Raw genomic sequence first — 12,424 nt, 5'->3', positions numbered from 1 at the left:
AGGGCTGGAAAGAAAGGGGGAAGATGGTAGAATAAAAAAGTATTTTCATATTCATAAGTTCATAGTGACTGAATAGCTATAATTCTGAGATGTGAAGAATTGATGAATGGATGATGTAATAATCACATCTGTAAGGGATTGGAAAAATAAGCTAATCCTAGTCAGTTGGTTATAAGAAGGTTGTGAACTGTGAGATTGTTGGGCGTTGAAGAAGTTTTGTACCTCTATATTCAAATTACCAACTTGGTAGTTGAGTGAAATCTAGGCTTTGACTCCCAATTCCATATCAACCAAGAGACAAAGGTGGTAGTGAAGAGTTAAGTGAGTTTAGCTGGAGAAAATGGCACCTTCTCAGAATTTTATTCTGATTGGAAAATGCTACGTGATTTCTCTAATTTCAGGTTTATTCAAAATTATGTGTGTTATGTGATTATTGGAGATTATATAAATAACAGACAAAAATTCTCTCTGTATATTTAGGAAAATGTGTATGCATTAAAATTTGTATTGTTTATAAAATTTCCATTACATTGCTCAATTATCTTCAACAATTTATCCTTGAGCTAAGAGTGACAGATCCAAATTGTGTTAGTGTGTACAGCACAGAAATGGGCCTTCAATTCATTATGCTAATTTATTTATTTATTTATCTTTGTTCATTTACACTAATCCCATTTCCCTGCATTAGGATTGTCCCTTAAGCGCAGTGATTACATCTCACTTCATCACTGCCTCTGGTAATGGGTTCCAGGTATCAGTCACTCTGTGTATGTAAAACCTTTACCTCGTATCCTCTTTAATGTTCTTCTCTTCCTAAAGCTGTTCCTGCTTGTTTTTTCACAGCTCTTCCATGGGAAAGAAATTCTGTTTATCCGACCAATACTTCTTATAATTTTGTGCATCTCTATACCTCTATCAGGGAAAATAAATTGTGCCTCTCCAATCTCCCCCATTAACTAAAGTCCTCCAATCCAGGTGACACCCCGGGGAGTCTCTTTGGCACTCCCTCCATCACAACCACATCCTTCCTTTAACATGGCAACCAGAATTGTACACCAGATGTGAGGTAATTATCAGTATTAGAGTTCCACAATATAATGCTTGATGCTTTCAAGAGAGCCATTCTTGCAATGGAGATTCATAGTGAAAGAGTTTTACTCTCTTTAAAAATGATTAATTATGACAAAATTCCAGGACAATATTGAGATACGATAGGGTCTTTTAAAAAAAACTCCTGGAAGGGTACATGGAGCTTAGAAAAATAAAGGGCTATGGGTAAACCTAGGTAATTTCTAAGGTAAGGACATGTTCGGCACAGCTTTGTGGGCCAAAGGGCCTGTATTGTGCTGTAGGTTTTCTATGTTCTATGTTCTATGAGAATAGAATGTTTAGATGTTTTCAGTGTTCAGACATGAACTAAATGCAACATCTTTCTGAATTGTAAAACAGGGTGGCAAGGAGCATGGAGTCCCAATTCTAATATCAGAAATCCACCCAGGCCAGCCTGCTGAGCGATGTGGTGGCCTTCATGTTGGAGATGCCATACTAGCTGTTAATGGAATAAATTTAAGAGATGCAAAGCACAAAGAAGCTGTTACAATCCTTTCCCAGCAGGTAATTGAAGAGATCAATGCGGTATAAAAGTGTATGTGTGGTTGTGAATGTGAAGCCTTGAGCTTATGGTTACTCTATATCTGAAATGTTAATCTGGCTTTATTCTCCATGGTTTCATTATACTTCATATTTCCAATATGTTTACCCTTTATTCCAACCTGATATTGTAGTGTGGGAAGGAAGAGAAGTGGGTGCAGTTACTATTACGAGAGAGAAGGTGCTCAAAAACTTGAAATCTGAAAAGGTACGCAAGTCTAGCATGGTGATAGAGGACTAGAAAATGTCACTCCACTCTTTAAGAAAGGAGGAAAGCAGCAGAAAGGAAATTATAGACCAGTTACCCTGACCTGAGTGGTTGGGAAGATGTTAAGAGTCAATTGTTAAGGATGAGGTGATGGAGTACTTGGTGACACAGGACAAGATAGTACATTGTCAGCATGGTTTCCTTCAGGGAAATCCTGCCTGACAAACCTGTTGGAATTCTTTGAGAAGATTACAAGTAGGATAAATAAAGGGGATGCAGTGGAAGTTGTATATTTGTACTTTCAGAAGGCCTTTGACAAGTTGCCACACATGAGGCTGCTTACCAAGTTAAGAGCCCATGGTATTACAGGAAATTTACTAACATGGTTAGAGCATTGGCTGAGGAGGAGGCAGTGAGAGGGAATAAAAGGATCCTTTCCTGGTTGGCTGCCAGTGACTGGTGGTGTTCCGTAGGGGTCGGTGCTGGGACCACTTCTTTGTATGTTGTATATAAATGATTTAGATGATGGAATAGATGGCTTTGTTGCAGATGATACGAAGGTTGGTGAAGGGGCAGGTAGTGTTGAAACGGGTAGGGTGCAGAAGGACTTAGATTAGGAGAATGGGCATGAAAGGGAAAATTAAATACAATGTTGGAAAGTGCATGGTCACGCATTTTGGAAGTAGAAATAAGCATTTCTAAGCGGGGAGAAAATCTAGGAATTTTGAGATGCAGAGGGACTTGGGAGTCCTCATGCAAAACATCCTGAAGGTTCACTTGCAGGTTGAGTTGGTGGTGAAGGAAGACAAATGCCATGTTAGCATTCATTTCAAGAGGTCTAGAATACAAGAGCAAGGCTGTGATGCTGAGGCTTTATAAGGCACTGGTGAGGCTTCACTTTGAGTATTGTGAACAGTTTTGGGCCCCTCATCTTAGAAAAGATGTGCTGGCTTTGGAGAGGGTCCAGAGGAGGTTCACAAGGATTATTCCAGGAATGAAAGGACTATCATACGAGGAAAGTTTGATGGCTCTGGCTGGAATTCAGAAGGATGATGGGGGGATCTCATTGTAATCTTTCGAATGTTGAAAGGCCTCGACAGAGTAGATGTGGAAACGATGTTTCCCATGGTGGGAGAGTCTAGGACAAGAGGGCACAGCCTCGGATAGAGGGGCGCCCTTTCGAAACGGAGATGCGGAGAAATTTTTTTAGCCAAGGGTGGTGAATTTGTGGAATTTGTTGCCACATGCAGCTGTGGAGGCCAGGTTTTTGGGTGTATTTAAGGCAAAGATTGATAAGTGCTTGATTAGACGTGGCATCAAAGGTTAAGGGGAGAAGACTGGGAACTGGGATTGAGGAGGAGATTTTAAAAAAAAGGATCAGCCATGCTTGAAAGGTGGAGCAGATTCAATGGGCCAGATGGCCTAATTCTGCTCCTATTATCTTACAGTGTAAATCTTGTACATACTTTTTTAATTCCAGGGGTGCAGAACTGTTTCTAAAAAGCCACTCAATACATAGATACAGTACTGTGCAAATATCTAAGGCATATATATACATACAGCGGCTAGGGTGCTTAAGATATGAGCACAATACTGTATTTGTCAGTGTGGAGTGGAGAAAAAGTTTGTAAATCTGGTGGGAGCAAGGAATGTTGGGAATGGTGAGGGTGGAGTGCTCTGGGAGGGGTGTGGGACAGATGGCGAAGAAGTAGTGCTAGGGGCCGGGGCTGTTGCGGGTACAGACACACCCAACCCTGAGACACCAGACATTTGATTCCAAACAATTGGTTTATTGATCATTACAGAATGTCTTTCTGGTGCTTCCCACTCCCTCATCTCTCCCTTTCCCTTTACCCAACCATAATTTCCCTCTCCCTGTCCCCTTCCCACTCTCAGTCCTGAATAGAGACCCATATCAGAATAGGTTTATCACCCCTCACATATGTCATCAGCTTTTTTGAGGCAGTAGTACAGTGCAATACATAAAATTACTACAGTACTGTATAAAAGTCTTAGGCACCCTAGCGAATATATATGTGCCCATGACTTTGCATGGTACTGTACATCTTAACCCTGCATAACCTCATAATTATGTTTAGTCAAATATATTTCATCAGAAGATAATCTGTGTTCAAGCTGGTTAATAGCAAGTACACACTGTATGTGCCACAGAAGGTAATGATCAGCTTTAGCAAGGGAGGTTTTCATTATCCATTCTTGACCTTGAATGCTAGGTGCTCATACTGAGTGTGACTATTGTTAAGAAACCCATCTGACATTGACATATAATTACAAAGCTTTACCTCAGAGTCTTTATATTCTGCAGTGAATGATTCATCTCTTTATACCACAATGTCTTACCACCATCGACAAGATGCAAGAATGTGATGGAATATTCTCAATCTTCCAGTGATGATAAAACAATGGCAAGATATTTCCAAATCATTGTGGTGTGTTATTTGATGGGACTGTGTGGCACTTTTGGTCCCATGCATCTGCTGCTCTTGTCCTTCTTGATGATAAAGGTATCAAGCTGCTATCGGTGTATTTTGTCGGTGGGCACCCAGGCATGGTGAAACAGTAATGGAGGGAGTGAATGAATTTTCACTCTTAACAGGCTATTTGTTCAGAATGGTGTTGGAATCACAAGGATCCAGACAAGTGGGGAGTATTCCATCGTACTCCTAATCACTCTTGATCTGTGGAGAAGGTTAGGATGGTGTCAGGAAATCAGTCAATTGTTGCAGGATACTTAGGATCTCACCTGCTCCTTTATGTGGCTTGTCCATCTGTGTTTTGCATATTGATGGTTGCCTGTGTTGATGATATTCAATGATCAGGTTTTCTTTTGTTTGATGTGGTCACTGCCAGGGATTTTTGATGCGAATGTTACCGGTCACTTGGCAGCCCATTTATGAATCTGGAAAAGGGATAGTAGATCTATTCAATTCAACAGGATTAAAGAAAACCCCAAGGCATTCTACAAGTATGTGAAGAGCAAGAGGATAAGACGTGAGAGAATAGGACCAATCAAGTGTGACAGTGGAAAAGTATGTATGGAACCGGAGGAGATGGCAGTGGTTACTTAATGAATACTTTGCTTTAATATTCACTATGGAAAAGGATCTTAGTGATTTTAGGGATGACTTGAGGCGGACTAAAAAGCTTGAGCATGTAGATATTAAGGAAGAGGATGTGCTGGAGCTTTTGGAAAGCGTCAAGTTGGAAGAGTCACCAGGACTGGACAGGATGTACCCTAATCTACTGTGGGAAGCAAGGGAAGAGGTTGCTGAGCCTGTAGTGATGATCTTTGTATCATCAGTGAGGACAGGAGAGGTTCTGAAGGATTGGAGGGTTGCGGCTATGGTTGCTTTATTCAAGAAAGGGAATAGGGATAGCCCAGGAAATTATAGACAAGTGAGTCTTACTTCAGTAGTTGGTAAGTTGATGGAGAAGATCCTGAGAGGCAGGATTTATGATCATTTGGAGAGGTATTATATGATTAGGAATACTCAGCACGGCTTTGTCAAAGACAGATCATGCCTTACGAGCCTGATTGAATTTATTGAGGATGTGACTAAACACATTGATGAAGGTAGAACCATAGATGTAGTGTATATGGATTTTAGCAAGGCATTTGATAAGGTACCCCATGCAAGGCTTATTGAGAAAGTAAGGAGGCATGGGATCCAAGGGGACATTGCTTTGTGGATCCAGAACTGGCTTGCCCACAGAAGGCAAGGAGTGGTCGTAGACGGGTCATATTCCGCATGGAGGCCGGTGACCAGTGGTGTGCCTCAGGGATCTGTTCTGGGACCCCTACTCTTTGTGATTTTTATAAATGACCTGGATGAGGAAATGGAGGAATGGGTTAGTAAATTTGGTGTTGACACAAAGGTTGAGGATGTAGTGGATAGTGTGGAGGGCTACTAGAGGTTACAGCAGAACATTGATAGGATGCAAAACTGGACTGAGAAGTGGCAGATGGAGTTCGCCACAGATAAGTGCAAGGTGGTTCATTTTGGTAGGTCAAATATGATGGCAGAATATAGCATTAATGGCAAGACTCTTGGCAGTGTGGAGGATCAGAGGGATCTTGGGGTCTGAGTCCATAGGACACTCAAAGCTACTGCGCAGGTTGACTCTGTGGTTAAGAAGGCATACGGTGCATTGGCCTTCATCAATCATGGGATTGAGTTTAAGCGCAGAGAGGTAATGCTGCAGCTATACAGGACCCTGGTCAGACCCCAGTTGGAGTACTGTGCTCAACTCTGGTCGCCTCACTACAGGAAGGATGTGGAAACCATAGAAAGGGTGCAGAGGAGATTTACAATGATATTGCCTGGATTGGGGAGCATGCCTTATGAGAATAGGTTGAGTGAACTCGGCCTTTTCTCCTTGGATCGGCAGAGGATGAGAGGTGACCTGATAGAGGTGTACAAGATAATGAGAAGCATTGATCATGTGAATAGTCAGAGGCTTTTTCCCAGGGCTGAAATGGCTAACACGAGAGGGCATAGTTTTAAGGTGCTTGGAAGTAGGTACTGAGGAGATGTCAGGGGTAAGTTTTTTACACAGAGAGTGGTGAGTGCGAGAGTAACAGGAACAATGTTGCAACATATTTAGATGGAATGCCTGTTATAAATGGATTGCAGCCAAAGTGGATGTGTGAAGAAATGAAACTTTAATCAAACATTTAGTCAAAAGGTGAAGTAGATTTTTATGTATTTTAGTTCATAGAGGCTGTTTTATAGGTGAGTGAGGGAATGGAGTACATTGAACAGTGTTTAGTGTGGCTAGTGGGGAATGGTATTTGAAGATACACAACACGCTGGAGGAACTCAGCAGGTTGGGCAGCATCCGTGGAAACGATCAATCAACGTTTCGGGCCGGAACCCTTTGTCAGGATTGAAAAGGGAAGGGGCAGAGACCCTATAAAGAAGGTGGGAGGAGGGTGGGAAGGAGAAGGCTGGTTTTTTCACCTGGAACCTACCAGCCTTCTCCTTCGAGTGTCTGCTTAAGAACGATCTTTGGCAGATTGTAATATGCATTCAGCATCACGGAGGAGAACTCTCTTGGCAAGTCGGACAGTGGGCACTTAATTATTAGGTGTTCCAGGCTGGGAGAACAAGAGTGTGAGATAAGCATGATAAAAAGACAAATATGTATGTTGCACTTGTTCATCACACTCTATTTGGTCTACACAAGTTTAACACAACTACATGGGCGGTACGGTAGTGTAGAGTTATTCCAGTGCCAGCAAACCGAGTTGAAATTGTGTCACGGTCAGTAAGGAGTTTGTACATTCTCCCCGTGTCCATATGGGTTTCCTCCCACATTCTGAAGGTAGGTTAATTGGTCACATGAGTGTAACCATTGGGCTGGAAGGGCTCATTACTGTGCTGAATAAGAATAGAAAATGCCCTATTTTTCAATTTTATTGCTCTCATCATGAACTTTGGTATTCTGTTGCTTTCTTATAATCTCATTAAATTGTCACTATTTTCATGATTTATTATTCTGTATTTATCTTCCTCATTTGAAACTTATTTTCCAAGAATCGTGATATTTGTTGTTCCAAATAAAATGTATTATTTCAGATCTACATATATATTAAAAATAATTGGTTAGTAAATTAGTTTAAAAAATATAGAAGTGAACATACTCTGATGCTTTTTCAGAAAATATGGTCGATATTTGCAATTAGTTCAGTGACTTGAAACACAGTCCGTACCTGTATCTTTCACTAGACCATGTGCAGCATGTCAAGTTTTTATTTCAATATTGACAATAGTTTTGTTTTTTAATAATGTTCAATCTTTAACAGGACTTGACAACTTTTGTTTTTTTTTTAAAGAGAGGAGAAATTGAGTTTGAAGTGGTATATGTTGCTCCAGAGATAGACTCTGACGATGAAAACGTGGATTATGAAGATGAGACTGGGCATCGTTATCGTTTGTATCTTGATGAATTGGAGGAAAGCAGAAACGCAGCTGTCGGTAGAAATGATGGAAGTGGGGATGCTAAATCACTACCAGGTAAAAGATTGAAAGTGGACTTGGCTGTGGTATTGTATAGCACAAAAATGCCTGAAGGTGTTAGGTATGGAAAAATACCTTATATCAACACAAAATATTTCAAAGCATTCTGCAACTTTTGTATTATAATCACTGTTTGAAGAGAAACATGGCAAAGCAATCTGCATTATTAAACTTGGATGTAATAAGTAATGCGTGATTAGATGCAAAAAGTGTATTGGCCAAGGAAATGGGAACATCTTCCAATCTCTTTTCAAATTGTTTCATGTCCTATCAAGATGAATCTATTGTCATAAGTTTATTAAAACATGGTACTTGCTCAGTGTTGATTTGAGCTGGTACTTGAGCACAGGACTCCATCAACTCAGAGTTGAGAATACTATGCTCGACTGGGTCCTGATGAAGTTTCTCAGCCCAAAACGTCAACTGTTTACTCTTTTCCGTAGATGCTGTCTGGCCTGCTGAGTTCCTCCAGCATTTTGTATGTGTTGATGAAATTAGACCTATTTGTTTTTGTAGTGAAGTAGTGTTCATGGGTTGATGTCCCATTGAAGAATCTGATCCTCTGAAAATTGAAATATTTGACTGCTGCCCGAGCGCCTGTAAAAGGCCAAACTCTCCATCAGCGGGAGGACCCCCTTAACTCCAGGTTCCACTAGCACTGTCATAATCTTGAGCATCTTGCAAGTTATATCTTTTGATTAAGTGATAAGTTTATTAAAAATTACACATTCTATACTTTTAATCCAAGGGTTATCACTGCCTTCTGGAATAAAGTATGACAAAATTAAAAGTTTATTGTACTTTTTGCTGTCAATCCTGGGTACTACTGCCATTTTTGTCACACTGAAATTAGCACTTTAATGGCCTGTTACATGTTACATTATCCCACCAACAATGGTGTTGTGAATTTAATATTTGAGTAATCTTGTATATTTATTGGTTGACTAAGCATTCTTGTTTGTTTAAATAATTCACTGAGATGTATGTATAAATACATGAGTTGCATACGTCATCTCACCTCGCTTAAAGTAAACATGAAGTTAGACTCACATTTCAGATTCCCATGTCTTCCTTTGAATTAGTTTAATGTTTTGAAGTTGGAAACGTAATAATTGGGTCAATATTTCATTTCTTTCACTTAACAATTCTATATTAGTTATTCATTCTTCCTGCTAATATGTCCATAGAATTCCCATTTGGTGGTGTATGTTTGTGTCAACATTTGTTAATCCATCATTATTCACTTTATAATGAACTATACCGCAAAATGATGCTGCAGTTACATATTTTTAGAATGATCAAATTGCAAAAAGTAAATCTTAATGTATATCTTTGCATTCATTTTCAAATATTAATGTTGAGTAATTTTCTTTTGTTTAAAAAAAATCTAACAGACCAGAAACCAGTTCTGGATGCCATTTTAAACGGAGATGCAGGAACAAATAGTGAAACAGCTTCAGAAGATGCAACATTCAAACAAAAAGATGGTGCAGAATCCTCATCTTAAGTTGATTTTACGTTACTTGAACACTAATGTGGTTATTTCTGCACTTGACTGGTAGTATGGAAGGAACAATGTATGAATGTGATCACGTGTACTAACATGTCAAAAAATAATGTCAAAAAGCATAACCTTGTTATCTTCTGGATTAAGGGGTTCCAATGATGCCACAAAATTGCTTTATTAACAGTCCTGCATGTATAAAACTATTTTGACTTGGCAGTAAATTTGTTGGAAGATACAAATTTTGAGTTACACCAAACCTCAACTTGAAACTGGAAGGATTCTTGGCATGTACTAGGTGTGAAACAAAATTTAAAATCAAAAAGCATGCATTAATACTGTGTTGTGCACTTTCCCTTTGGGTTCTTTTGTGCACAATATTGGCACAAGAAGCACTTTCAGCATTTTACAATTACAATCTGTCAGTCTTTTCCTTAGATATTTGCTTCAAGGTTGAACCAAAGAGGTTCAAAGAAAATTATGGATTTGTATTTGTTTCTCTTTGTTCATGCATAATTAATCTGAAAATATAATTCCCTTAAATATGTGCAGAACTGTTAAACAGAACCTCTTAATGGTAACTGTGACCTGACCCACAGTCATGTTCATAAAGAGATGTTGTGCATTGCATTCAATATGATTGTTAGACCTGAATTGACATTGTAGTCTATCAAATGTGATATGTTGTAGTAAAATTTAATGAGCCAGTGAGTTATGAATTATTAGGTCACGTAGCTGCATCTCATTGGAAGATTATTTTTCTTAACAAAACATTTCAAAATGCAGCTGTAATAATTATTTAAAGATAACCCGAGTTACATTGTTGTTGTAAGTACACAGTTCCTATATACTGTATATCTATTCAGCATTGAAATGCACTATTTGTAATTATTTAGTTATTCTGCAAAGATGTTAAATGTAATGTCTGGTAAAGTTGAGATGATAGTGGTATATTTTACATAGTATCACTTCTTCAGGTAACTTGCACCTTTCCAAGAGTACAGTTCCCTGTACACTAGTCACTTGCTAATTCAGGATTAGTAAAATTCTGATTCACACAGTGCAGCTACAGTGTAAAATGCAATTTTTTAACTTCTGTAAACATGCTTGAGAATGTTTTCAGTTAATGACAAGAATTTGGATTATAGAAAAGCTGGAGCTGCAAAAGATTAGTGTACACCTAGTAAAAATAGTAACTTATTTTCTGTACACAGGAAGAGTGATACTTGCCACTCCTGTTTTTTGTGTATTTCCAAATGGAGGTCAAACTCTTTCTGTTCATATTATAAGGAAACAAATGCTTCACTTTTTATACTGTATGTTTGTTTTCAGTTGTACTAATAGTTACATTGCTATTTTGCAGTAAGTAGCTCAAAGTTGTAAATATGTACCCATTATTGGACTTTTCTATTTATAAAGTTACTCTGTTTATGGTGAATGCTTATTTTTATGTTCTCCCTTTCCACAGCACCCAAGGCCCCCTCTACCCCCAGCAATCTCTGTCCTGTTCTCACTCTCACTCCCTCTCTCTATATTGCTTTCCCTCTCTTTCTCTAGCACAATGTACATTTTACATGGCTTTAAAGTTAATTTATAAAACAGTGGTGTCTACAATTAAGTATATTCATTTTAATTGTTACACTTTACCATTTGGGCTAAGCTGCTGAAACAGTTTCGAGTGACATTTTCTTCAAAAAAGTTGCATATCATTTGCAATCACTACTGTTTCTGAAGCTGAATGTGATGCTACTCAAATGGCAAAAAAAATCTTCTTGGATGGCAACTAATGTAGAAGCATGCATGTTCAGAATTTGTGGGGAAATTATATGTTGTACATTTATGAAAATATAGGATTTATCTCAACACAATTGTAAATCAATTTCTTTTAATAATGACTGGTAAACACTTTCTAGAAAGCTTTTGACAATTTTGCCATCGACTTCTGATTTTTCAAATTTAATGGCACTGTTGTAAACACAAAATAATCTGCAGATGCTGGGGTCAAAGCAACACTTACAACATGATGGAGGAACTCAGCAGGTCGGGCAGCATCCGTGGAAATGTCGACCGATCTTTTCCACGGATGCTGCCCGATCTGCTGAGTTCCTCCAGCGTGTTTTAAGTGTTAATGGCACTGTTCTCTTGCCTACCTAGAAAACTGTTCATCTGAAAATCCTGTTGTTTAATTTACTCAACTACTGGCATTTGTCCACATTTACATTTTTATATAAAACTGGTGTCAGTAATGAATTCTATTTACTAGACACTGAAGCCTCACTTCTTTCTTTCAGCACCAGCCTCTTGTTGTGTCAATTGAACAAGAGAGAACTGAAAGAGCTGTTAGTTTATTTTGTTCTATTCACTAATACAAAGTGTATAATGTATTGTATGCCTTTTGTTTTACAATCCAATATATTTATGCTATATTATCATTTCCTTGTGTCTTGGAAGATCTTAACTTTGCCTAGATGACAATATTTTTATATTTTGTAGTTTGGGTTCTGTGCACTTGCGGAAAGCATAACAATGCCAAAGTAAATGGGGAAGAGAAAGGTAATTGTTTTTCAGGATTGTAAAAGTAGAGATTAAATTTCTTATGCCCATTTCGGGTAACGGAACCTAGAAGGATAGAAACATAAAAAATTACATAAAAAATGTGAATTTATGTAACAACCATTTGATTATTTGCACAGCTTTCTTTCATATATTTTAAACTCTGGTTCACATATTTAATCAAAATGTTTGACTTTTCCAGGAGCTTCTATTTTTTTTTCAAAATGTGCAAAGGATATACTTAAACCTTGCATAACATATGGTTTTATAAAACCGTAAGATATAGGAGCAGAATTAGGCCATTTGGCCATGGAGTCTGCTCTGCCATTTCATCATGGCCGATCTGTTTTCCCTCTGAGCCCCAGTCTTGTCTTCTCCCCGTATCCCTTCATGCCCTGACTAATCAAGAACCCATCAACCTCTCCCTTAAGTAAACTCAGTGATCTGGCCTCCACAGCCGCCTGTGGC

General features: G+C 38.7%; 1 protein-coding gene across 2 annotated transcripts in view; it reads left to right on the top strand.

The window, feature by feature from the left end:
* The window catches only part of gopc (golgi-associated PDZ and coiled-coil motif containing), a 53,042-nt gene extending 41,577 nt beyond the window's left edge, over positions 1-11,465 (top strand). For both annotated transcript variants that reach the window (XM_063033722.1, XM_063033711.1), the window contains 3 exons: positions 1,450-1,614; positions 7,716-7,896; positions 9,294-11,465. In XM_063033722.1, coding sequence (XP_062889792.1) covers positions 1,450-1,614; positions 7,716-7,896; positions 9,294-9,406 — 459 coding nt within the window. In that variant the 3' untranslated portion in view covers positions 9,407-11,465. The remainder of the gene's footprint in view (positions 1-1,449; positions 1,615-7,715; positions 7,897-9,293) is intronic.
* Positions 11,466-12,424: the final 959 nt, after the last annotated feature.

This window comes from Mobula hypostoma, chromosome 2 (assembly GCF_963921235.1).
Source record: "Mobula hypostoma chromosome 2, sMobHyp1.1, whole genome shotgun sequence".
Taxonomy (NCBI): Eukaryota; Metazoa; Chordata; class Chondrichthyes; order Myliobatiformes; family Myliobatidae; genus Mobula; species Mobula hypostoma.
The sequence above is the reverse complement of the archived record's forward strand: the minus strand, read 5'-3'. Positions and strand labels throughout refer to the sequence as shown.